The sequence below is a fragment of the Vicia villosa genome, unplaced genomic scaffold (genome assembly GCF_029867415.1).
Source record: "Vicia villosa cultivar HV-30 ecotype Madison, WI unplaced genomic scaffold, Vvil1.0 ctg.000301F_1_1_1, whole genome shotgun sequence".
Classification (NCBI taxonomy): domain Eukaryota; kingdom Viridiplantae; phylum Streptophyta; class Magnoliopsida; order Fabales; family Fabaceae; genus Vicia; species Vicia villosa.
The window spans coordinates 221,921-246,104 of NW_026705129.1; the positions used below are offsets into that span (position 1 = coordinate 221,921).

The 24,184-nt window shown below is 34.6% G+C and overlaps 1 protein-coding gene across 2 annotated transcripts; it reads right to left on the reverse strand.

Annotated features, from left to right (window-relative positions):
* Window positions 1-2,187: 2,187 nt before the first annotated feature.
* On the reverse strand, window positions 2,188-10,858 carry LOC131626512 (uncharacterized). 2 transcript variants are annotated; one of them, XM_058897337.1, is made up of 19 exons: window positions 10,579-10,858; window positions 9,562-9,665; window positions 8,943-9,029; window positions 8,770-8,845; window positions 8,600-8,674; window positions 8,436-8,489; window positions 8,268-8,327; window positions 8,069-8,185; window positions 7,756-7,850; window positions 7,462-7,670; window positions 7,194-7,291; window positions 6,797-6,900; window positions 6,489-6,654; window positions 6,210-6,332; window positions 5,654-5,736; window positions 5,049-5,190; window positions 4,848-4,877; window positions 4,596-4,666; window positions 2,188-3,430 (listed from the first exon to the last, which is right to left on the reverse strand). In XM_058897337.1, the coding sequence occupies exons 1-19, from the start codon at window positions 10,615-10,617 to the stop codon at window positions 2,629-2,631; spliced, it is 2,535 nt and encodes an 844-aa protein (XP_058753320.1). In that variant the 5' UTR covers window positions 10,618-10,858; the 3' UTR covers window positions 2,188-2,628. The 2 variants fall into 2 exon arrangements, with proteins under 2 accessions (XP_058753320.1, XP_058753319.1); XM_058897336.1 differs by having other exon boundaries at window positions 2,188-3,433.
* Between the last annotated feature and the right edge of the window lie 13,326 nt (window positions 10,859-24,184).

The following is a 24,184-nucleotide window of genomic DNA, read 5'->3' on the forward strand; positions in this document are numbered from 1 at the left end:
GTATCAGAGTTTTTGATTCGATTCGGAAATAAAAATTCTTAGTATGCTCTGTGATTGCAGATTTGTCTGATCTTGCACATCAAAAAATAAGGGTGATGTTGTGAAATAGTTGTTGAGTTTCCGTCACAAATTCTGATGTGTAGTTTGGACTAGAGAAAATTGATTGAAGAATTGTTTTTGACATGTGTAAATTTCAAGCCAAAGATGCGTTTATATAATCAAAATTGCACAAGGTGTTGGTTCATGGTTAGTACATGACCATAGAATGATATTGAAGCAATGTGTACTATGAGATTATGTCGATGGTTGAAGAGCTTCCTACCAACAGGGAAGTTACACCATAAGTTTTCAACTTGCTTTCGACATGTGAAATTTTTTGAAGTGGTTTAGCTTCAAGTGAAGTATTATTTTTTTAGGTGTAGTATGATAGTTTTTTAAACTATGATTGACGATGAAGTCAATGTGAAAATTCTAGGAGGATGGTAGCTTGAAGTGACTATACTTTTCATGAGGGAGTATGATTGTTGGTGAAGACAATGAAATGAGTATATTATTTTCAATCAAGGTGAAGATTGCTGAGGTTGGTTTAAAATATACATGTTCAAAAAGTCTCACATCGCTTAGTTTTGTAAAGGAACAGAAGTCCAAGGTTATATAAAATATTCAAGTTCTTCATTACAAGATACACCAGTCAAAAAAACTTTAAATTTATATTTGAATTTTCTTTTTTCTTATGCTTTTGTGTTAAAGTGTTGTGAGATGTAGTTAAGTATTTGTCTTTGAGGAATGTTGAGGATATATTATGTGTTGTAACAATTTTTACATAATGCTATTCTCTAATTGTCATTTGACAACGGTTGTGGATTTTTCTTCGAATTTAAAGTTTTCATTTTATGTTCTTGTGTTGTGATTGTATTCATCTTTTTCTTGATGAATTGTTTTTTCCAACAATGTCCTACAACGAGAAATATAAAGAATAAATGAATAAGAATTGTTATGCAGTCACGAGTTGATAATTTGATTTATGTTATGGTATGCATAATGTAAGATATTGTTCTTATTGTCGAAGTTGTTTGTTTGTTGGTAAAGATCATTGGTAAGCAGTGAAGTGGATTATGAGATATCTTAGAGGTACTTCGTGGGTGTGTATACTTTGAGAGTGATGAACATGTGTTAAATGATTACACAAATGCATATATGACAAGTGATGTTAATTCACGATAATCTACTTCTGAATACGTGATGAATTTTGCATGGGGAGTAGAACTTTTGCAATCAAATTTACAAAGTGTGTTGTTTTATATAATTCTAAAATTAAATATACCATAATAATTGATGCGTCTAAAGAATTTTTGTGGATGAAGATATTTCTATAAAAGTTGAGTGTTGGGACAACATAAGTGGCATTCTTTTGTAACAATCAAAGTCTAATTCATCTTTGTAAGAATTTAATGTTTCATGCAAAGTGTTTTCTTTGATTACGAGATGTGTTGGATACAAAATTATTTTCAGCTGAGAAGATTCGTACCGACAATCATGGTTCATATACTATAACAAAGATCTTGCATGAAGATGTCATGCAGCATAAAGAAGACAAACATGTTAGAGTAACTCCTTTCTGCTTGTGAGGGAAAGAGATTTGTTGGGTGAACATACTTCTCAAGTCGGACCAAAATGAAGGGGAAAAAAACTTTTTAGAAAAAGGTATAAAGTGAAGTAATAAATGAATGAAATAGGTTTGGTTTCTTTTGTTGGCCAGTGTGTGGCTAAATGAAGATTAAAATCCCTAGCTACCAAAAGTCAATAACACAGTAGTAGCGCAGCAAGAACACGAGAAACATGGGAGTATCATCGTGAAAGGAAGATTTTTATCTTCAAATAGTAGGTTGCAATCTTGCTCGGTTTTTACTACAATTTATCTTAAAAGTTGTGATTAATTTCTCAAAAAATCAAAATATAATATAATTAAATGATAAATTCTCTTTTAAATTTCTTAATTTGTGCTAATAGAACACGAGTTGACAAGTCCTTAAAATTAATTTAAATGCCTTTAAATTTCTTATTTGTTAATTTGTGCCAATATGTTCTCAGCCAAAGGGTTACCACTATTAACAATCACATTAACAAGTAAGAAATTCAATGCAAAACTACAAAAGTATAAATAAAAATGGAAGTACAACCATGGCATGAAATGAAAAGCTTAAAATTATGTTGGTAAATTATCCTTGGCGCATTGTATAGTTACCAAAGTTATGCTGAAATTCAGTTTAACCATACAAAACATACAAGTCATTAGAACAGGTAGAGATAAACCCTCCGCTCCATCGAACATTTAGCATCAACGTGGAAATAAGCCCAGAACGTAGAGCAGAGCCAATTCGATAAATGTGGGAGACCCCCATAAAATTAAATCACTCGCTTACAGGATAAAAGCAAAACTTAGAATAATAAACAAGCTGAATATCTAGTAAGAGTGAAAAGAAATAGGACATAATTGAAACAAAATTATACTGTACATCAGTTTGCTGCATCTGCTCCTGCAAACCAAGAATCAGGTCCATTGGTGTTGACGCCCACCCAACTTTCCATACAGCTAAAAGCATGATTTACCGTGATGCTTATCAGTCATCACTCCAGAACAGCAACCTCTTGATCAACCCTCCAGTAATTGGCATCGTTGAATTCCTTCATTCCAGGATTACCATCCTCAGAATTTTCCTTTTCTGCCGCTTTTGGGGACATGTTTCTTTTCAACGGTCCTGCTTCCCCAACTATCCCCTCTTTAAGAGCCTGTTCCATAGCCTTCTCAGTACCTTCTAATTCTACACCTACAAATTCAACATCCTCCTCAAATAGTGAGGGCACTGCTGCTGATCTTTGAGTTGAGTCGCCAACCCCATCAATCAAATCTTTACTATTTGGCGAACTATTTGGTGAACCATTCGAAGAAACAGAATCTGACTTTGGAGAATTAGAATTAGGGCTACCTATTTGAGGCTTAGTAGAAGGGTTGCTACCAGACTCATCATGATCCACAAATGGATTCATGCTTGCGCCGGTAACTTGCATATCTGAAGGTTCTCCCCATCCCACCCAATCTGGCAAAGGCCTGTCACCAAAACACTCTTCCTTGTCTGATGCCTCAAATCTGAAGAAACCCGTATCATTTGAAGCACCTCCATTCCCGGAATTGCTACCTGGTAATCCACCGAAGAAGTTTGTGCTAGAGCTAGATGTGTCATTCATAGTATTTTTGCTTTCATCCAATTCTTCATCCTCTCCAACAACTACCTCATCGTCACTGTTGTTACCACCATTAGCAGCACCATTCAAGTTTATCTCATCCATCATATCAGATGATGTTGTGCCTCCATTGGCATCACCAATTCTGTCGTCTTGGAATGCAAACCAGTTGGAGTTTGTAAACAGACTACTGAAGAAAAAAAGTGTTATTTTCTTACATTGAGAACCAAATGATCAGTTAAATACTAAACACCAACAGATTTCCATGAAATTTCTGTAACATCCAAATAACAAATAAACATATCCACATGGAGATAGCACGGAAAACAGCTACATCATTATTATTGGTTTAAGCAACATTTATGTGCTTCTTGTTAAAACTTTATCAACAATAATTATATTTCTAAACTAAGTACGCCTATCAAATTCACATGTATATCTAAGCGGTAATTGAAAATTATACTCCAGTGACTAAATCTATCTTCCAAACAGAGACTCATCATGCCCTTATCATGTCCATTTTTATTGCATAGCCTACCCATGAAATTAATTTTTGCATATGATGAATAAGAATAGAGCAGGAAGGAAAAAGTTAGCGAAGTGACAACATGAAGTAGAAAACATAAGCCAGAATATCTTCAGTGCTTAAAGAAACTTAAGATAGTTCGATAACCGGATGTCAACATTTTTAAAAAACTATTGCTTTCCTGACAACTATACTGGAAAAGTGGTAATATGATTTGGCCATTAGAGGATCTATAAGCAATTTGTGAGTAAACGAATGATCTACTAGATTACTACTTTTTCTATTCAATATCTAGTACAAAACCCATTCTTATATGGTTGTATTTGAAGGATATTTATCTCTAATTGGTAACTAATCTACACTCTACAGAACCTACTGCAATGTAGTCATCTTTGAAGTTTCCCTAAAAAAATTAATGAAACAATGGATATCATGTGGAAGACGGAGCATTATAGGAAACCGGAAAAATATTTGACTGTCACGGTACGGCATACTAGTAAGATTATATTATGAGTAGTGTTAACAACACTATTTCCAGCACCCACTCTCTTATCAGGTGAAAATCGTGTGGGTTTTACCACTTAATGGACGCCCATTTTCAATATGATGGGACCCACATGAATTTCCCCCAATAAGATAAGTGTTGAAAAGATTGTTACTTACAGTGTGTAGCAATCTTATATTATTTTACTTTTTATCAAACCCAAGCACCAGTTTACAACTTCTCTTAAAATTAATTAATATTGAACTGACTGATTAATCTGCATGACATGACGTACTCATTCTAACAAATTTACAAGTTATGTGACAAAATAAACAGACTCACCTCCCTTGTTCGTCACCGAGTCTCAGAGACGATATGACTACTTGGGCAGAATCGTCATCAAAGTAGACATCCTGGATTTCATACAACGGATAAATTTGCTATCAAATTAGTTAAGAAAAAGCAAGTGATTGCTAGGTGATTTCTTTGTGAGATAACTTGTGACTATGACTTGGTGATGCAAATTCTCAAAAAATTCTTAAAATCAACTAAATGAGTTTAGAACAGCTACCAAGAATAAACCAAAACTAGTACCTCATCATCTCGATCATGGCTTCCACGTTCCTGCAACAAAGTTAATCAACATATTGGTACAACATATAAGTTGCAGTGCTCGGCCCAAAAGGCAAATCACAGAAGCTAAAACTTTAAAAAGTACAGAATTTAAAAAATGCACATACAATATTAGTAATATGCATGCATTGCACAGAGGGGAAGAGGAGGCCAACTACAAACCTCTTCATTATCTTCGTTCCCATAAAGTTTATATCTAAAGGCCTGACTCAAATTATTAGCTAAAGCTGCAACATCATAGTCCCTGTCATGAATATCGTCGTCATCACTATCCCTCATCCTATCTTGTAAAGCAGTCGGGCGTCTGCACGGGAACAGGAAAAATGAAGAGAATAAAATGAGACAGAGCTCACAACAAAGAGATCACAAAACTAAAATGTAAAAGGCTCAACAGAAGATTGTGGCTTCACTTGTGTTTCTAAAATGAAAAAGTGTATGATCCATGTTTATAGTTATTACATCTTTATCATACTCATACCTAATGGCCTCACTTCAATTTAATCAATAAAAAATAACATTACAATTAAATCTACTCCTCTATATCTCCAATATTATTTATTGAATATCAAGTCCCCAACCCTTACTGGTCAAGATAACCTGGTCACAAGAGCAACCATGTAAAGGTATAGTCTAGCTTTTACAATTATAGTACTGCAACCAATTTAACACTTCAAACAAAGACTTCACGCATGAGAAAATAAAAAGTCCATCCTCTTTGTTGACTGTTGCTAAGGATTTAGATCAAGATAAATGAGATCAGAGCTTACCCACAAGCCCAACGGTTAACATTCTCAACCACATTACGGTTCTGAAGCACAGTAGCTTGCCATTCATTCCATTCACTATTCTCCTGCAGATGTTAAGAACAACAAATTGAAATATGTAAGGCAAAATCCGTCCCAATAAACTCAACATGTAAGTTCAGCCTCATGGTCTTAATTTCCTGAATGCAATACAAGGTTAACTCATTTGTTTTTGATTACATGTTTCATGTTTGCTTGTCCAAAATTCAATATATGAAATAAAATTAAGAGATAAAAAACAGCATGCGAAGAAAGTTAACACGAGAAGGAATAATGCGAGAACTATGATGTTAATGTCATTTTTAATTAAAAAATTACCAAAGTGGGTTATGCATATCAGGAAGGATGTCAATAACAAGAGACACCGCCATCTTATTTCAAACAATTCTTTATGCAAATTTAAAAATTTCTAAGCAGAATGGTCGAGGATAGCAATTCAAGGTATAATTTACATATTTTTTAATAAATTTATGTCGATAGTTCAAATTAACTGAATCATATATGCTAATGCACAGCTAACCTGAAGACATGTCAGTATGTTGCTTCGGCTGTGTGTCAAGTGAACAAGTTTGTTAACAATTCGAGTAATATGTCCAATGTTTCCTGCCCGTGGTGCCTGTTTTCCAGTAGCAGGTACAGTTGGCTGAAAAATAACACCAGTTGATTGAATTTTGTTCCAGTATACTTAATGGCAGAGAATAAATGAAACATTGTGAACTATACATATCATTTATAAAAATATAGGAAAATCTAATGACCATGACAACATCCAATTTATCAGTTTGAAGCATCCATGTACCAGATTTCTTTCGGAAGAGAGAACAGAATGTTTATCTGCTTGGATAACCCTTCCAATTAAATCACAATCTCGCAGAAGATGATTAACAATGGCATCAGTTTTACTCTCCAAACATGATAATACAATACTTTCAACATGATGGTGTAATGAATTATTATATGGATACCTGCAGAAGCAGAACACACAGAATAGTTTTAAAAAAAGTAGCATGTTATCAGTAAAAATAAGCAATATCTAGAAGACATCAAGGTTTTCTTGGAATATCCACAAGTCTGTCAAATAAAATAAAAATATATATATTTGCTTACTCGAAAAAAAGATCAATAACACGTTGAATGGTTCCTGAGTTGACCATTTCTTTTTCTGCAGCCTCATTTCCGGTTTTTAAGAGGACTGCAATGAACTCGACAATCTGGAAGAAAAAAATTGCACAGCTCAGAAATAAGAGGCAAACTATTCGAAGTAATAACTAAGAAATATCGAAACTAATCTACTCCAAGATAAGAAACTAATCCTAAGAAATAATCCGAAAAAATCTACATAATATTAAGATGTTACAAAAGATATTCTTATCATCTAACGATTTTTATTGAATTTGCAAACAAAAATGATATATCACAAAAAGACGTTTGAAACCACGGACTACGCCAGGTGGGTGCCATAGCAACCACCCTACAATTGATGGGGAAAACCATTAAAACTAACCTTTAATCTATGCTTCCCAAGTGGAGGTCTCAATTCTCCATATGTTGTAGGCAATACTTTCTCATCGGATGACACATTCAAAAGCATTAGCAAGTCACCTGTAGAAAGTAAAGCCATGAAGATGCGATATGGATAACGAAATTGATAGATTATGTACCATAACATGTGAAATAATTGGTTTTATGACTAAATTGAAAGCTTGGATGATGAGCATATAATATATTGACAACAAAAAAAATTTTAAAAAAAAACATTAATTCCATCTTACCGAGTTTAGGGAGCATTGCACTAATAGTCTCTGGATTTACAGGAATATGTGGCTCATACATGTGTTGACTTCGGAATGAATGAAAAAGGGGAGATGGTACATTAGATCTTTTCGGGTCCAACAAAGAAATACACACAGAAAGTGAGTTCACAAGAGTAGACTTTGATTGTGAATCTTCCAATGCATAACCCAAAATTCTTGCGACAAAACTGCATGTTTAGAAAAGGTATAAATATAACAATTATTTAACAGATACATATCAAAAGAAAAACCATGAAGTTTCCCAATGCAAACCTTGGGCTTGATAATTTAATTGCCAGAGTAGATGAAGCATTTCGTGTTATTGTGCATAATGTTTCAGCTGCATTGGCATTAACTTCAGCGGGACACTGGTTTAAATAGGGAAGAAGAAAGTTGTAAGATAATTTGCAGGGAAGAAAAAACAAGGCAGTAAAGAGCCTATATAACACATTTAAACAAATGTATGCATCATGCAGCTAAAATATGTCCGTATGGTATCCAGCTAAGTGCAAATGCATTATTATCATATAGCTAACATGTAAAAGCTGGCTCAGAAAACATATATCTGGATATATTCTTCACTTACAGATGGACTTAATTTATCAACAATCATTTCAAGCAGGTTGCTCTCGGCCAACCATTGCATCACATCAATAAAATTGGGATACACATGGTCATCGGCACCTACTAATCGAACCAAAACCTGTGCAATGAACAAATCTCAGAATCAATTCTTACCAATCCAAGGTACTGTTATAATTAAGAACGGAAAGGTAAAAGCTTACCTCCATAATGGATGTGATTCCAATCAAATCAACCAATTGGCGAAAAACATTCTGATGGGCCTGCAAAAAGTAACACACATTTTAATGGATGAGTTTTTCTTTCTCCATAAAACTGTAATAGAATAAGCAATATAGAACTGAACTGTATGAGGGCAATTTTTTACTTGCCTGAACATAATTCATAAGTGACACTGTCTTTCGAATCATTAGGCAAACAACAACCTGTAAATGATATAAAAAACAGCATCAAGTAGATGGTATTAATATAATCAGATAAGCAACATAGAAAAATATAACATGCAAACTAAAGCTCCAGTTTATCCAACATATACCTTGCTAAAGTAGCCAGCCAACAAGGCACTATGGGAACGATTAGGCTCCAAAAAGGAGAATAATAAGTTCATCAGCTGAAAGTACAAGGATAAAAAATGGAAATCAAAACAAGCAAGGCATAAGTATACAGCCTCAATCACAAAAAAGAGTAGCAGACTGAAGTATAAACCTCTTCTTCATCCACCAAAGTCTTCAAGATGACATCAATTTCACATGTAAAAATCTCGCAGGCAATGAATGGAAACCTAGATTACAATCAAATAATCAGATGGTAACAAAAAAATTAAATAATTAATTAAAGTTTTATCACGGAAAAAAATAAATAATGTTACAACTGCATACTTGAAGGTCCGTTTGCTTTCGGCATCCTGTGGTGGCTCTTCGATAATGTAGCGTAGCAATTGCTCAACCTGAGCTGGATCTCTCAAACTTAAAGGGAAAAAATAGCATATTATAAATTACTTTTTGGTGAATCGTCTTTATGATTGCTTATCCATTTAGTGCTTTGTGTATTTATTTAACTCCAGCTATCACCAAACATATGGTCCTCAAAATTATAAGAGCAGAGCAATTTAGTTCCTCAAATTTACTAAATGGTAAATTAATTCCTTAAATTAAAGAAAGCCAGTCAATTTAGTCCTTCTCCCCGAAATATTTCTTTAGTAAACATCCATTGAAATCAAGGAAAGACTTAACATATTGACTTGAATCATCACTTGGTGCATCAAGACAAACATAGAACCTTCAAAACAATGATGTTAACTTAGGAACAAGGACTAAATTGACTGACATTCAATTTATGAGACAAAATTGCTATTTCAGAAATTTGAGGAACTATATAAACCGACACATACAATTTCAAGGACTAAAATGTTGATTTACTCAAGAAAATGCACAAAACTATGAGACTTGCTAGGAAAATGAATAAAACTCAATTCATTGAAATTAAATGGAAACATACAAATTGATAAGACGACTGTTCAAGGCCTTGCATTCTTGGATTACTTCCTCCTCATCTAGAAGCTCTTCTAAAGTGAAATTATCCTTGTCTAATATAGCCTCCACCTGCACAACACAAGCAACGTAAAAAAAATACACTTAACAGCAACAAAAAGAGGAAACAGTGAAATAAGAAAATAAGCTATGCAAGTTTTGAGCTAATTCAGAGTTAAAACATTGATTCTCAATTAAGCTACCCTCATAAACTTTCCGACATTAGTTTCACCGCGTTCAATCATAAAATTCCATTCCTAACTTAGATCTTTAATGAGAAGTGTAAAAAACAAATACTGAAATCATAAAATTGAATCAATCTGTTATCATAAATCCAAATTTGGCCAAGAACTACACGACACCAGCTTCCGCCCAAACCACTTAAATCTCAAGGGCTTTTCATTGCTCAATATGCACATTACAATTCTAATACCCCATTAAATATGCCATGTTACAGTATTCATTACCAAAAAACTATAAAGCTCAGACACCGGAAACATAACCCTTACACCGACACGTCAACATCGGTAATAATTTTAAAAAATTATAAATTATAAATTAACCGTTTCTGACACTCACACGGACACACCTTTTTTTCGTCGGTGCTACATAGCTGAAAAACCAATACAAAATAGCTAAATTGCAGAAGCAAAAACAAAATCAATTAATTAACTAAAGTGGATCAATATTTCCTAATTGAGATCCTTCTTATCATCACAAATTCGCCTATCAGTTGTATAACACAGTTTAAAAAACCTAAAACACGTAAAACCGATCCAAACAACAGAAATTGCGAAAATCAGATAATCACATAACGCAATAAGCAAAATTAGCATAATTATCCAAAAACACAACGCATAAATTGGTAATTAGGAACAAAACATAGAAAGCAATGGAAAAATAAATGAGATAGATTCAAAACGGGAAAGTAACTGAAGTAGCGGAATTAAAGTGAAAAAAGCGCAAAGAGGAAAGAAAAACCCACGGGAGAGGAAGCAGAAAGAGATGCGAGTTTCCAAAACATGTGGGAGGTAGAAGAAGACGAAGGTTGGTGGATCTGGGAAATCTAGGTCAAGCTGAAGGAGGTGCTGCTGTAAACCCTAATTTCGTGGAGGGAGAGATCGAAAAGAAGCGAGGCCGTGAAGATCGATTCAGAGAGAGAAACTGAAAACGAAAATGAAAAAGCAAGTAAATTATTAAATTAAGTTGTTAAATCGGAATAACGCTAAAGTACAAACGATATACTCCGGTATTGCCACACAAACACTGCCTATCCCACGTTTCGTAATAATGCTATTATATTGCTCTTTCCATCTCATAATTTTAGATTTTTTTTATCATATGAATTGGAAATTGAAAAATTATATATAGATTTATTTATTAAATGTTTTTATTAGTTTTTTTATTGATTTTTTTTTAGTTATTGAATGTTAATCATTGTGATGAATGAATAGAGTATAATTAATGAATGATATGATAATAAAATTAGAATTAATTAAAACTACATTAAAACTATAAAGTGACATTTCTTGAGACTTTTTCCTTTATTAGTATAAAGTTTAACATAGATCACATGAATATCATTCTCTATCTTATTATAAAAATAAGCATATATTTTTATATCATTTATTTATTTACTTGAATTCATTATTTGTTACATTAAAATATTTAAATAATATTTATTATTTTGTTCCAATAATATAGTTTTATTTATTGAAATATAGACTATTTAAATAATTAAAATAGAAACTGCACAAACCACGTATCCTCATGTGATAATATTTAATATATTGTTTTTTTAGACAAAGTTTATGAGAGATCAAAATTCCTTTTTTCAAAATTTAAGATGAATTTGATAGATTTTTTTTTAAAGATAGCTACAAGATGAATAACGTTTAAAATTTAAGTGTTTCTTGAATGAATGGATAATGGGAGGATTAAGAAAATTATGGTGTATATGGGTTGGATAAATTCAATAAACCGGCCAAATTGACTTAAAAGTGGATTAGATCAGATGATTGGGTGAATGTGATTTTAAAAATGAATAATCATTTAAAACAATTGTATTAGGAATGAGGGACCATATTTGGCAGCTTTCTAAACTCTTACACCTTGTGATTCAAGTATCATATGAATTCAAATTTTTCCAAAAATTATAACATTCATCAGTGAAACTAGAGGTCAATTGATACTAGAACCTTCTCCTAAGAATGTTTTAAATTGGAGTAAGAGGAGGTTAGTGAGGGTAATATTGAATTATCACATTAAGGGTCCAAGGGTTAAAAAGGAGAAAGAATTGTTGAAATGATCATGTCTGGAGAAAGAGAGAAGCAGAGCTAAGGCTAAGAGAACCTCCATTGAGAGGGCTTAAAGAATCTTTACCAAGGTAAGAGTGGGGTTCTGACTCTATAATAGGTGGTATAATTGTGGGTATGTGGAGATTGTTGAATGTTAGGTTTGTGGTGTATGTTGTTCATAGTTTGATTTCCATAATTGATTCTAGTTAATGAAATTTATGTATAATTGATGTCATGGTATGGTTAAATTTGATGTGTAATGTGTAGTGATAAGTTCTGAAGAATGAGTACTTGTTTTGATGCAAATTTTGGGAGTTTTTGGGTCGAAGGGTTTGAAAATCAAAACCTGAAAAAATAGCAGATTTTTCCACTGATACAGTGAAGTAACCGGATACTTGAAATGAAATAACCGGTTACCTGTCTCGGATTTTAAAAACAGTGGCTACTGTAAGTTGAAGTAACTGATTACTTAAAATGAAGTAACTGGTTACCTGAGCCAAATTTTGTCTAACTAAGGCGTAACAAGGTTGAAGTAACTGGTTACCTGAAATGAAGTAACCGGTTACTCTAAGACGAAAACCATTTTTCTAAATTTTAAAAATTCATATCTTTTGACTCGGGTGTCCGTTTGGACCGTTGGAAAGCTGAGAATATCCTCTTTAACATGATTATAATTTTGGTATTTGAAAATTACATTTTTCTGTTGGAGACTTATGCCTCGTGTGTCAGTGTCTTACGAAATGCGATGAATTTTGTTGTGATTAACGATGATATTGCAGAGGTGATGATTGAATAAATTGTAAAATATCATGCATAATGATGTTGTTGTTGTCCTAAAATGGCATAATGTTAAGAGCTTGCACTCTGGAAATGCATAATCATGTTGTCGCATATTAACGTTGCATGCATTCATTGTTGAAGGGTTATTCCTTGTTGTTGGCCTTAATTGGCAAAGTGTTGAGGGTTTATGCTCTGCTGTTGCCCAAATTAACACTATGGAGAGAGCTTATGCTCTGTTGGTATCACATGCATCGAGTCGGGTTAGTCCCATAACATGAAGATGAATGATTTGCATGATGTTGAGTTGTATGATTGAGGCATGCATTATATGCTAATATAACTGATGAATTGCGTATGCTTGTATGATTATTATTTACTTGAATTTTTACTGATGGTATAGAATCGTGAAGTCTGAATTGTGATAGCATGCATGAGATATCTGTTGCATAGTTACCATTATATAACTTTTTATATTGTTGTGATATATCACCCTTGTTGTTTGAATGTTGCCTCTACATGTGTAACGTGCAGATAACCAGGAGTAGTCCGAGGTTGCGAAGTCCATAAGAGGTCGCTCTTCTTATTTTATGAGTCGGCATCTAAGCTCTGATACTTAACACCGGGGGATGAACACTTGCCTTTTTTTATATGTTAACGTTTTTAATCTTGTTGATTTGTTGAAGTATTAAGAACTCCCTTTTTATTGAATAAATGTTATTATTATATTGTCGATAATTTTTTAAAAGAATGATGTGTTTATTTTCGCTGTGTTAATGAAGTTAAAGTTGAGAACACATGTTGATTTATTGTTGGTTCATCCACATGATGTGTTATGTATCTATGTATGCATGTTTGAATAGGTTTTTATCAGTTGCGAAATGTAGCATCCTAATTGTTGTATTTTATCTTGAAAAATAATTTACTTTGATTTTATTAAATTACCGTTGGGGAATTTAGGGTGTTACAAGTCGCGGCGGGAAAATTTTAAATTAAACTATTGATTAACTTAACTCAGAAAAAAACAAGAGTCGCCACCGATCTCTATTGTTTCCAAAGGAATGGGAAAAGAGCAAATAAAACCCACATAAATTTTAAAACAAAGAGAAAAGGATACGGGGGTTGGTTATGCAAGTGGAAGGTATTAGCACCTCTGACATATGTGGTACTTCACATGAACCTTTTTGAAAATTTGTGTTAAACAAAAGAGTTGTGTGCAAAAGATGAAAAGAAAGAAAAAGTTTTTGGTCTTTTAGTTATGCTCGGCAAGACGTCGCATCTTGTGCCTACATACCTCATTAGTGCAATGGAGAAGTTAGAGCATTTGTAGTTCTGCTCACAAAGAAAACATGACGGTTTGTTTTAAAATTAAGAGACACTTTGTCATCTTATGAGAGAAAACTCAACCATCAGTCATGAACATGATAACAAATGGATCTTTGCATCACAAGTGAAAGAAAGGCTCAAACTTGGATAGAAATCAACAAGTATGTCACTAGCTCTTTCAAGTGGAAAATAATCAACACCATATCAATCAATATCACGAGGATAGGAGAATTACACCTCAACTATGATAATTACTCATGCTTAATCTTTTGAAAAAGATTTTGAAAGAAAAAGCCAAATTGCAAAGGTTTTAAATAAAAGCGTGATCACTAGACAGAAGTCAAGGTTTATTGCAAAGAGAGTTTAAGTTTGAAAACAAGTAAGATTTTTAAAAGGAGGGAGAAGATTTTGAAAATCTAAGAAGATGGGCAGGAGATGAAGGGACTGTCCTATAGCATAAAGTAAAAGCTAAGGACAAGAACAATATAACCAACAAAGAAGCCAACACTTGACATGAAGTCAACATAAGCATTCTTTTCCTCTGGATTAAACCTCAAATCAAAGCAATGAAAAGAAATTAAACAAATGATCAGAGTTCACAATTAAGCTTTTTCAAGGTTTTCTCTTTATTAAGTGTCTTTTCACAAGCAAAACAAAATAAAGACTCAAATCAGCAAAGAGAAAATAAGTGCTCAAGTGAGCAAAAGGAAAAAGGCATAAAATAAAAAATGCAATGAATAGTAAATAGCAATAAAATAAAGAGCAGAAAAATAAAGTGCGGGATAATATATTGTATTAAAGTAAAATTTAGTAGAATTATATTGTCAATTATTAGTATTAAAGTTAGTAATTCAATTTGGGACTGATTTAGCACTATGTTATGCAATCGTAAATGAACTTTTGCAGAATTTGCACCTATATGAGGCCGGTCAATAGCAATTTATGTGTTTAAGAACAAGTTAGAGAAATGATATAGAAGATTATTCTCCTAAAACTTGCAACACATGCAAAAGAACAAACAAGATGATCAAGACAAAGTCAAGGAGCTTATAAGATCATTATATCAATCAAAGCCTTCATAGTACTTATGACAAACTTATTATCAATCCAGAGTACTCGAAGTGATCTCATGATCACCTTAAAGTAGACTTGAAATGATGAAAGTGTGAAGTCAAGATTCAATAAAGAACTTTGTTTTTGATGAAGACAAATCTCTAAATAACAAGAATGCAAAGATGAGTTATTAAAGTTAAAATATCAAGGATCAAGGCTTTGGAATCAAGCTTGCACTTCAAGAAGGTATAATGACTATACTTACATTCTCTAAAGTCTTAGATGCTCAAAAAATCAACCAACCATTGCATAGACCATCCATCATAATAGCAAACATGTGCAAAATCTTTTATTCAAGTTTTACACTGAGTAAATCGATTTACCATAACATGAAATCGATTTGCCACTGTCTTAAAACATTTCCAGAAGCAAAAATTCACTTTTTGCACTATGGAAATCGATTTACCTAAAGAGGAAATCGATTTCCCACTGTTTGTTTTTGAATTTTGTTAACGTTACATGCATGAAATCAATTTCATGATAAGGGAAATCGATTTCCCCTGTACGTTTTTTGAAAAACAGCAGCATTTCATAACACCTTTCCACACACCTTTTCATTGAAACATTTCCTTTAATCTTGGCAATTGTTCATGATTAATCTACAGAAAATTATGATATTTCAAGGGGTGTTATGAACATCTATATATACTCAAAATTTCAAATTCATTCTTCACCTCTTCCAATCAAAAAAACTCTTAGAAATTTTCAGAATTTCACATTGTTATTCTTCAATCATTTTCAAGATATTTTCTACACACTTTCATATCATCCAAACTAGAAAATACTTGAGCAATCTATTACTTTAAGAATTGTGAAATATTGTCATTGGAAGGGAAGATCAATCAAGTGATTGATACATTGTTCTACTATTCAAACTCTTATACAAAATCAAATACTTGTTGTATTCTTGTTATCCAGGATTGTTGGAAACAAGTTAGTAGAAAGGAAAGGATTGTTTTCTTGTTCTACTTGGTTAGTTGTTCTTGTTGTCCAGGATTGTTGGAAGCAAGAAAGTCATTAAGGGAGGATTGTTCTCTTAATGTACTTAGTGAAAATCCAAGAGGATTGTTCTTGGTGGTTTTGTTAGAAGATTGTAGGAGGAGTCTTGGTATAGGCTTGTACAAAGATCTAACAATAGTGAAATCTCTTTCATGTTGAAAGGGGACTGGAGTACTCTCGGATTGTGAGGGGAACCAATATACATCATTGTGTTCTTTACTTTTCCGCATTTACCGCTTTCACAAATCAAAACCAGAAAAGAAAGAAACATATGTATAAACTCTTGCACCAAACCAGAAAAATAAGTACAAGTATTCAAAAACCGGATAATTCTTCAAAGTCCTAATTCACCCCCCTTCTTAGGCGCACTCAATAAACTTACAAAAAGTTCATCAATACCAATCCAACCTTAATTGAACAAAGATGAATCTTTAAGTCCAATTGATCAAAAGCAAAAGAAGAGGAGGATTGAGACGAAGATGGAGGAAAAATATTCAACCATAAAAGCCACAAATCAAGAGTAATTTCTCTTAATCATTATGGGACTTCGCCTTGATGATTCATTAGAGGAATGGTAAAATCAAAACCTCCACACAATGAATTCATCAAAGCTTGCACCCATGAGACAAAAGAAAGGAGATGAAGAGAGAGAAAAACAAATCAAAAGGCCTTCACCAAAGTGGATCACAAGGCAATAAACCAAAAAAAATGATTAAAACAAATTTAAGATGAGTTTAAAATGAAAACAAGAGCCAAAATTCAAATCAAACATCTAAACATAAAATAAATTCAAACCAAAGATCACCATAGGTCAAGGACCATCATTGGATCATCTCCAAATTTTTTTCAGAATTTGTAGACACTTAATAACATTTTTAAAGCATTTAAAACATAAAGAAAATGAGAGAAAATACTAAAAAAATCAAATTACAAAATAAAAATATGAAAAAATATTCATAAAATTAGAAATAATTCAAAGTATTTTTGATATTTTTTTCATAATTTTCGGAATTAAAATGAAGGAGATATTAATTTCTGAAGTTAAATGAATTAAAAACCAAAAATAGAAAAAGAAATAAAAATGAGAAATATTGGAGGCGTTGGTTCTCCTTTCATTAATTGATGTGACTATCTGGATGGTTCAGAGACACAAATGTATGGCGGACATCAGTCAAATCGCGCATACCGTGGCCACAAAAGTCATTCCAATCAGATTAAAACACTTGGCTCAAGATCATTGGTTGAAGAGGTGTCAACTCCTCTATCGAAGAATAATTGCTTTGGAAAAGGGTGCAAAATAAATGCATAATCTTACATAAATCTATAGCCATAGCTGGGGACCAAAGTTCAATTCAGGAACGAATTGAAGAGAAACAGTCTATTAAGACTCCATCTGGTGAGGAAAAAACTCACTAGAGTTGTCCCGTTTAGATAAATGTACTCCACGTGAACACTGAAATATGATTGTTCCACGAGGAACGTACTCAGTAGGGAGTTGAAAAAGAAAGGGTTTGTCTCTACTTAAAGGCACTCTCTAATGGAAAGATGTACATTGACAAAACTAGAGAATGGATGCAAAAGTTAAATCGGTTATGCATAATGTATGAATAGCCAAGATATTTATGCATGATGTGATGCATATAGGGGTGTAAGTGGGTCAAAAAAATCCAATTAAACCGACAATCCAAACCAAACCAACCCGAAATTAAACCGATTATTATTGGTTTGGTTTAAAAACCGAACCAAACCAATAAAAACCGATGTGGTTTGGTTCGGTTCTCGGATTTAGATTTTAGGAACCGCCAATCCGATGAACCGAACCAATGGAAATAATGACGCTTTAAATATTTTATTCTACCCATCATTAAACTCAATTTTTTTATCGGTCCAACTATTATCCATCTTTGTTTACACTTCCTTCCTTTAAGCAAAACACGCATCTAGAATCAAACTCTAAAGCATAGACAATAGAAACCATAAGTCACAAAAGTTATGCTTTCACAGAACTGCTGCTCTTGCTGCCCACAACTATTGTTCCTTTCACTACTGTCATTATGATATGTTATGGTCGTCTTCTTCGTATTCAAGTTCTCTTTGTTAATTTTCATATATTTTTGTACCTTTTTTTTCTTCTTTTTCTTCATCAAAACTCATTTAGATCTTGTTACAAAATAGTTTTGATGTGTGTTTGAGGTGTGAAACATGTTAATGAATGTGTGTTTTGTTATATTCTATATGTTAAGCTTTGAAATCCCTTTCCAACTTTCTGATACTAAGTGTTAACTTTTATATTTGATAGGAAACTTGCAAAGGAAATGATGTCACTATTTCGTATGGAATAAGAGCAACTTGTAATTTGTTTGAACAAATATAGCATGAAACATATTATTTTAAAAAATAATAGTATAAAATACACCAAAAATACGATAATGGAGAATATACAGATGAATATAATGTTTAAAAAAATAATAGTATAAAATACACCAAAAAACACGATAATGGAGAATATACGGATGAATATAATATTTTAAAAAATAAATATTGTAAACCGATCAACCAAACCAAACCAAACCGAACCAAACCGGTTAGTTTGGTTCGGTTCCATTTTTGAAAAATGTTGAAAACCGAACCAAACCAAACCGATGGAAATATCATTGGTTCGGACCTTTTTTCAACCAAAAACCGGTCCAAACCGATCCGATTACACCCCTAGATGCATATGCTGCCAAAACAAATACTAAGGTACATGAAAGTATAACCAATCATGAGCGAATCAAGTTGCTTAGGTTGTTGTGAAAAACGATACCAATAACAAAGTATAATAGGGAATTAGGGAAGAGAATAAGAACACAAGAATTGGTTATAACTGCTATTCTTTTACTTTCTCTTAAAACAAAATTACAAGTTTACAAGAATAACAAATAACCTCTCTCACCCTAAATTAGGATTTGCAGCTTAGCAATGATGAGAGACTAGTATGCTATTTATAATAAAACCTAACATACTAACTAATGGGCTTTTTCAGCAAGGCCCATTACACAAGCCAACTTAATAAACAAGCTAACTTAACAAATTAGGGTTTAAACACTAAAACCTAATTTAACATGCTAACAACCCTAGCATCTTCGACATCTGCATGCTAGACCCATCTTCGACTACAACATGCACACTTCGACACCAGCATGTGAACAATCCTTCGACTTCATGCTTAACTCTGTCGAACTGTCGAACCAAGAAGCTACCCTTCGACAATACTAGAGTTCGATCCAATATCTCACAAATCTCCACCTTAGATCTAACTCTACAACGTCAAGGAACAAACTAGCTTTCTTCATGCAGCTTTATCAACTGCATACAGTGGAAAAACTTGCAACTCGGCAATGTCTTGGTGATCATATCAGCAGCATTGTCTTCAGTCGAAACCTTCAGCACTTGGACTTCTCCACGCTCGATTACTCCTCTGACGAAATGCAGCCTCACATCAATGTGCTTAGTTCGCTCATGATAGGCTGAATTCTTCGACAGGTGTATTGCACTTTGACTATCACATTTAACAGTGATACCTCGACCTTGAAGTTTCAGCTCCTTCGCAAAACCTTCAAGCCACAATGCTTCTTTCACAGCTTCAGTTAGGGCAATATACTCCGCTTCAGTGGTTGATAGAGCAACAACCTTCTGAAGTGTTGCTTTCCAACTAATTGCAGTGTCAAACATAGTGAAAACATATCCATAAATAGATTTTCTGGAATCCATACAACCTGCATAATCAGAGTCGACATATCCTTCTATTACTGCTTTACTATCTTCACCCAAGGCTCCACCATAAATTAGGACTCTATTCAGAGACCCATTTATGTACCTTAAAATCCACTTCAATGCTTGCCAGTGAGCCTTTCCAGGATTCGCCATGTACCTGCTTACAAGACTTACTGTGTATGCTATGTCGGGTCTAGTACAGACCATAGCATACATCAAAGAGCCGACTATATTAGCATATGGGATGCTATTCATATAGGCTCTTTCGACATCAGTACTGGGACACTGATCAATACTCAGCTTGAATTGAGGGTTTGTTGGAGTCACAACTGGCTTCGAATTCGACATACCATACTTTTCAAGAATCTTCCGTAGATATGCCTCTTGAGATAAGCATATCTTCGACTTCTTTCTATCTCTCTGAATGTCAATTCCAAGAATCCTGGAAGCAGCTCCCAGATCCTTCATATCGAACTCCTTATTGAGTTCAGCCTTCACCCTCATCACATCTTCAACACTGTTGCTAGCTATGAGAATATCATCCACATAAAGCAACAAAATAACAAATGAATTACCAGGTCGAAATCTGAAGTAAACGCAGTGGTCGAACTGACTTCTAATGAAACTTATGCGTGCCATGAACTTGTCGAATCTCCTATTCCACTGTCGAGGAGATTGTTTCAGCCCATACAAAGATCTCTTTAACTTGCACACATAATCTTCCTTCCCCTTTTCGACATACCCTTCAGGTTGCCTCATCAGGATCGTTTCATCTAAATCACCATACAAGAACGCAGTCTTCACATCCATTTGTTCCAGTTCAAGATCGAACTGTGCCACCATGGCAAGCAACATTCGAATGGACATATGCTTCACAACAAGAGAAAACACATCATTGAAGTCGACACCTTCTTTCTGAGTGAAACCCCTTGCAACTAACCTTGCCTTGTATCTTTTCGACGTCACTCCTTCAATTCCTTCCTTAACTTTGAAAATCCATTTACAGCTGACTAACCTTGCCCCAGTAGGTTTCTTGATCAGTTCTCAGGTATGATTATCATGAAGAGATTTTATCTCATCATCCATGGCCTTCAGCCATTCAGTCTTATTTCGACTCCTCATAACTTCCTTATAGTCTCTAGGTTCTTCGTCTAGAACCTCACTTGCAGAGATTAAGGCATAAGCTATAAGATCTGCATATCCAAGTCTTTGAGGTGGCTTGATGACTCTTCTCGACCTATCTCTCGACAATAGGTAGTCATCGTCAGTTTCCTCAACTTCAGCATCTTCTGCTTCTTCTTCGACTTCATCTGGGATATGCAATTCAGCATCAACATGTTCCACCTCAACAGGAATCTCTACCTGTTCCAGCTCTTCGTCAGATGTTTCTGTACTTCGACCAACATCGTCAGTTTTCTTAAAAGCCATTTCAGCTTCATTGAAAATTACATCTCGACTGGTGATACACCTCCTGTGACCTGGCTCTAGGCACCATAGCCTATAAGCTTTGACTCCTTCAGGGTATCCCATGAACATGCATTTCAGAGCTCTAGGTTCGACCTTGTCTTGCCTAATGTGAGCATAGGCTACGCAGCCAAATACTCTTAGTTTGTCGAGATCTGGTGGATGTCCCGACCAAACTTCTTCAGGTGTCTTCATATCTAACGCTGTCGAAGGACATCTGTTTATCAAATATGTTGCTGTCGAAACAGCTTCAGCCCCGAACACCTTTGTTAACCCCGCACTAGTCAACATGCATCTGACTCTCTCCAAAATAGTTCGATTAAACCTTTCAGCCAAACCATTTTGCTGTGGAGTACCTGCAGTAGTTCTATGCCTTGCAATACCAGAGGCAGCACAAAAACTGTCGAATGCCTCATTGCAAAATTCAAGGCCATTGTCGGTTCTCAACCTCTTGACCTTTCTGCCAGTCTGATTTTCTACCAGAGTCTTCCAACTTTTGAAATTCTCAAAAGTTTCATCCTTAGTCTTCTGGATGAATACCCATAATTTTCTGGAATAATCATCTACTATAGATAGAAAATACCTTGCTCCTGAATGTGATGGACACCTTGCAGGCCCCCAAAGATCAGCATGGATGTAATTAAGGGATCCATGTGTTCTTTGTTTGCCTTTGTTGAACTTCACTCTGCTAGATTTTCCAAGTACACAGGGTTCACAAAACTTCAGCTTTTCGATTTTGTCTCCACCAAGCAGATTTTGTTTCCCTAATTCGACCAGACCCCTTTCACTGACATGGCCCAATCTCATGTGCCAGATTTCTGTTTTCGACAAAGGTTTCGTGGATGCAACATTTGTCGAACCACTTACAACTTCAGCCTCAAGGGTATACAAGCCTTGTTTCTTCACGCCTCTCAAGACTTCCTTCGAACCCTTCATGACTCTTAGGATACTTTTCTCTCCTTGGAAAACATATCCTTTCTTGTCGAATTCACCAAGAGAAAGCAGATTTCTCTTCAAATCAGGAACATACCTGACTTCAGTCAACAACCTTATTGACTCATCATGGAGCTTGAATCTCACAGATCCAACACCTGCAATCTTGCAAGCCTTGTTGTTTCCCAGCAATACTGATCCACCATCTTGATCACATAATTCCTCGAACAAGTCTTTGTTTGGAGTCATGTGCCAAGTGCAACCTGAATCCATAATCCACTCCTTCTTAGAGTCACTGCTTGAAACCACAAGAACATCAGATGATTCGAAATCATCTTGAACAATGGCAGCGTTGCCATTATCCTTACCTCCATGATATTTCAAGCGTTCAGGGCACACCTTTCTTGTGTGACCCTCCTTCTTACAATGGTAGCATCGAATGCCAGATGCTTCGCCACTGTAAGTCTTCGACTGGCTTTTGCCTTTCTTCTTGTCGAACTTACCATCCTTTCGTAAGAGTTTTCCTTTAACGGCCAAACCTTCGCCAACAGTCGAAGGTTTATGCTCCTTTCGTTCATTCAAGTCCTTAGAGTACAATGCTGATTGAACTTCTTCAAACGTCAGGGACTCCCTTCCATACAAGAGAGTTTCTTTGAAGTGAGCATGTGATTGAGGCAAAGAACACAATAGTAACAGCGCTTGATCTTCATCATCGATCTTCACATCAATATTTTCAAGATCAAGAATCAGCTTGTTGAACATATCCAACTGCTCAGCCAATACTTTGTCTTCAATCATCTTGAATGAATACAAAGCTTGCTTCAGGTAGAGTCGATTTTCCAGCGATTTGGTCATATACAAACTTTCAAGTTTCACCCATAACCCTGATGCCGTCGTCTCCTTTGATACCTGCCGGAGAACCTTATCACCAAGGCTCAACAAAATTGCGCTGTGTGCTTTCTCGATCATATTTGTCTTCTCCGCTGCCGTCAATTCTGCATTCATGGCTGCCTTTCCCTTCAACGCTTCCAAACAACCCTGCTGAACCAGTAGGGCTTTCATCTTCAAGCGCCACAGACCGAAATCATTCACTCCGGTGAACTTTTCAATCTCATACTTTGTTGAAGGCATCTTCTCCACGCTCACCGCACCAATTTGTTGTGAAAAACGATACCAATAACAAAGTATAATAGGGAATTAGGGAAGAGAATAAGAACACAAGAATTGGTTATAACTGCTATTCTTTTACTTTCTCTTAAAACAAGATTACAAGTTTACAAGAATAACAAATAACCTCTCTCACCCTAAATTAGGATTTGCAGCTTAGCAATGATGAGAGACTAGTATGCTATTTATAATAAAACCTAACATACTAACTAATGGGCTTTTTCAGCAAGGCCCATTACACAAGCCAACTTAATAAACAAGCTAACTTAACAAATTAGGGTTTAAACACTAAAACCTAATTTAACATGCTAACAACCCTAGCATCTTCGACATCTGCATGCTAGACCCATCTTCAACTACAGCATGCACACTTCGACACCAGCATGTGAACAATCCTTCGACTTCATGCTTAACTCTGTCAAACTGTCGAACCAAGAAGCTACCCTTCGACAATACTAGAGTTCGATCCAATATCTCACATAGGTGAATCTTATTGGAGAATAATAAACCAAGTGAGCGAAGCCTTATAAAGATAATATCCTCCGGGGAGAAAGTAGAAAATAATTGAAGTTAATTGAATTTGGAAAAACAAATTGAGAAGTGAAGATTTGAATCTCAGAATTGGTCCAATTTCAACTTATTTAGCCAACGTTCACCACACTACCTATACTAATATATAAACATATACAGATAAAAATATACAAATGAAAATATACAACATATATACAAAGCTAAAAAAATAGAAACTATTGTGATACA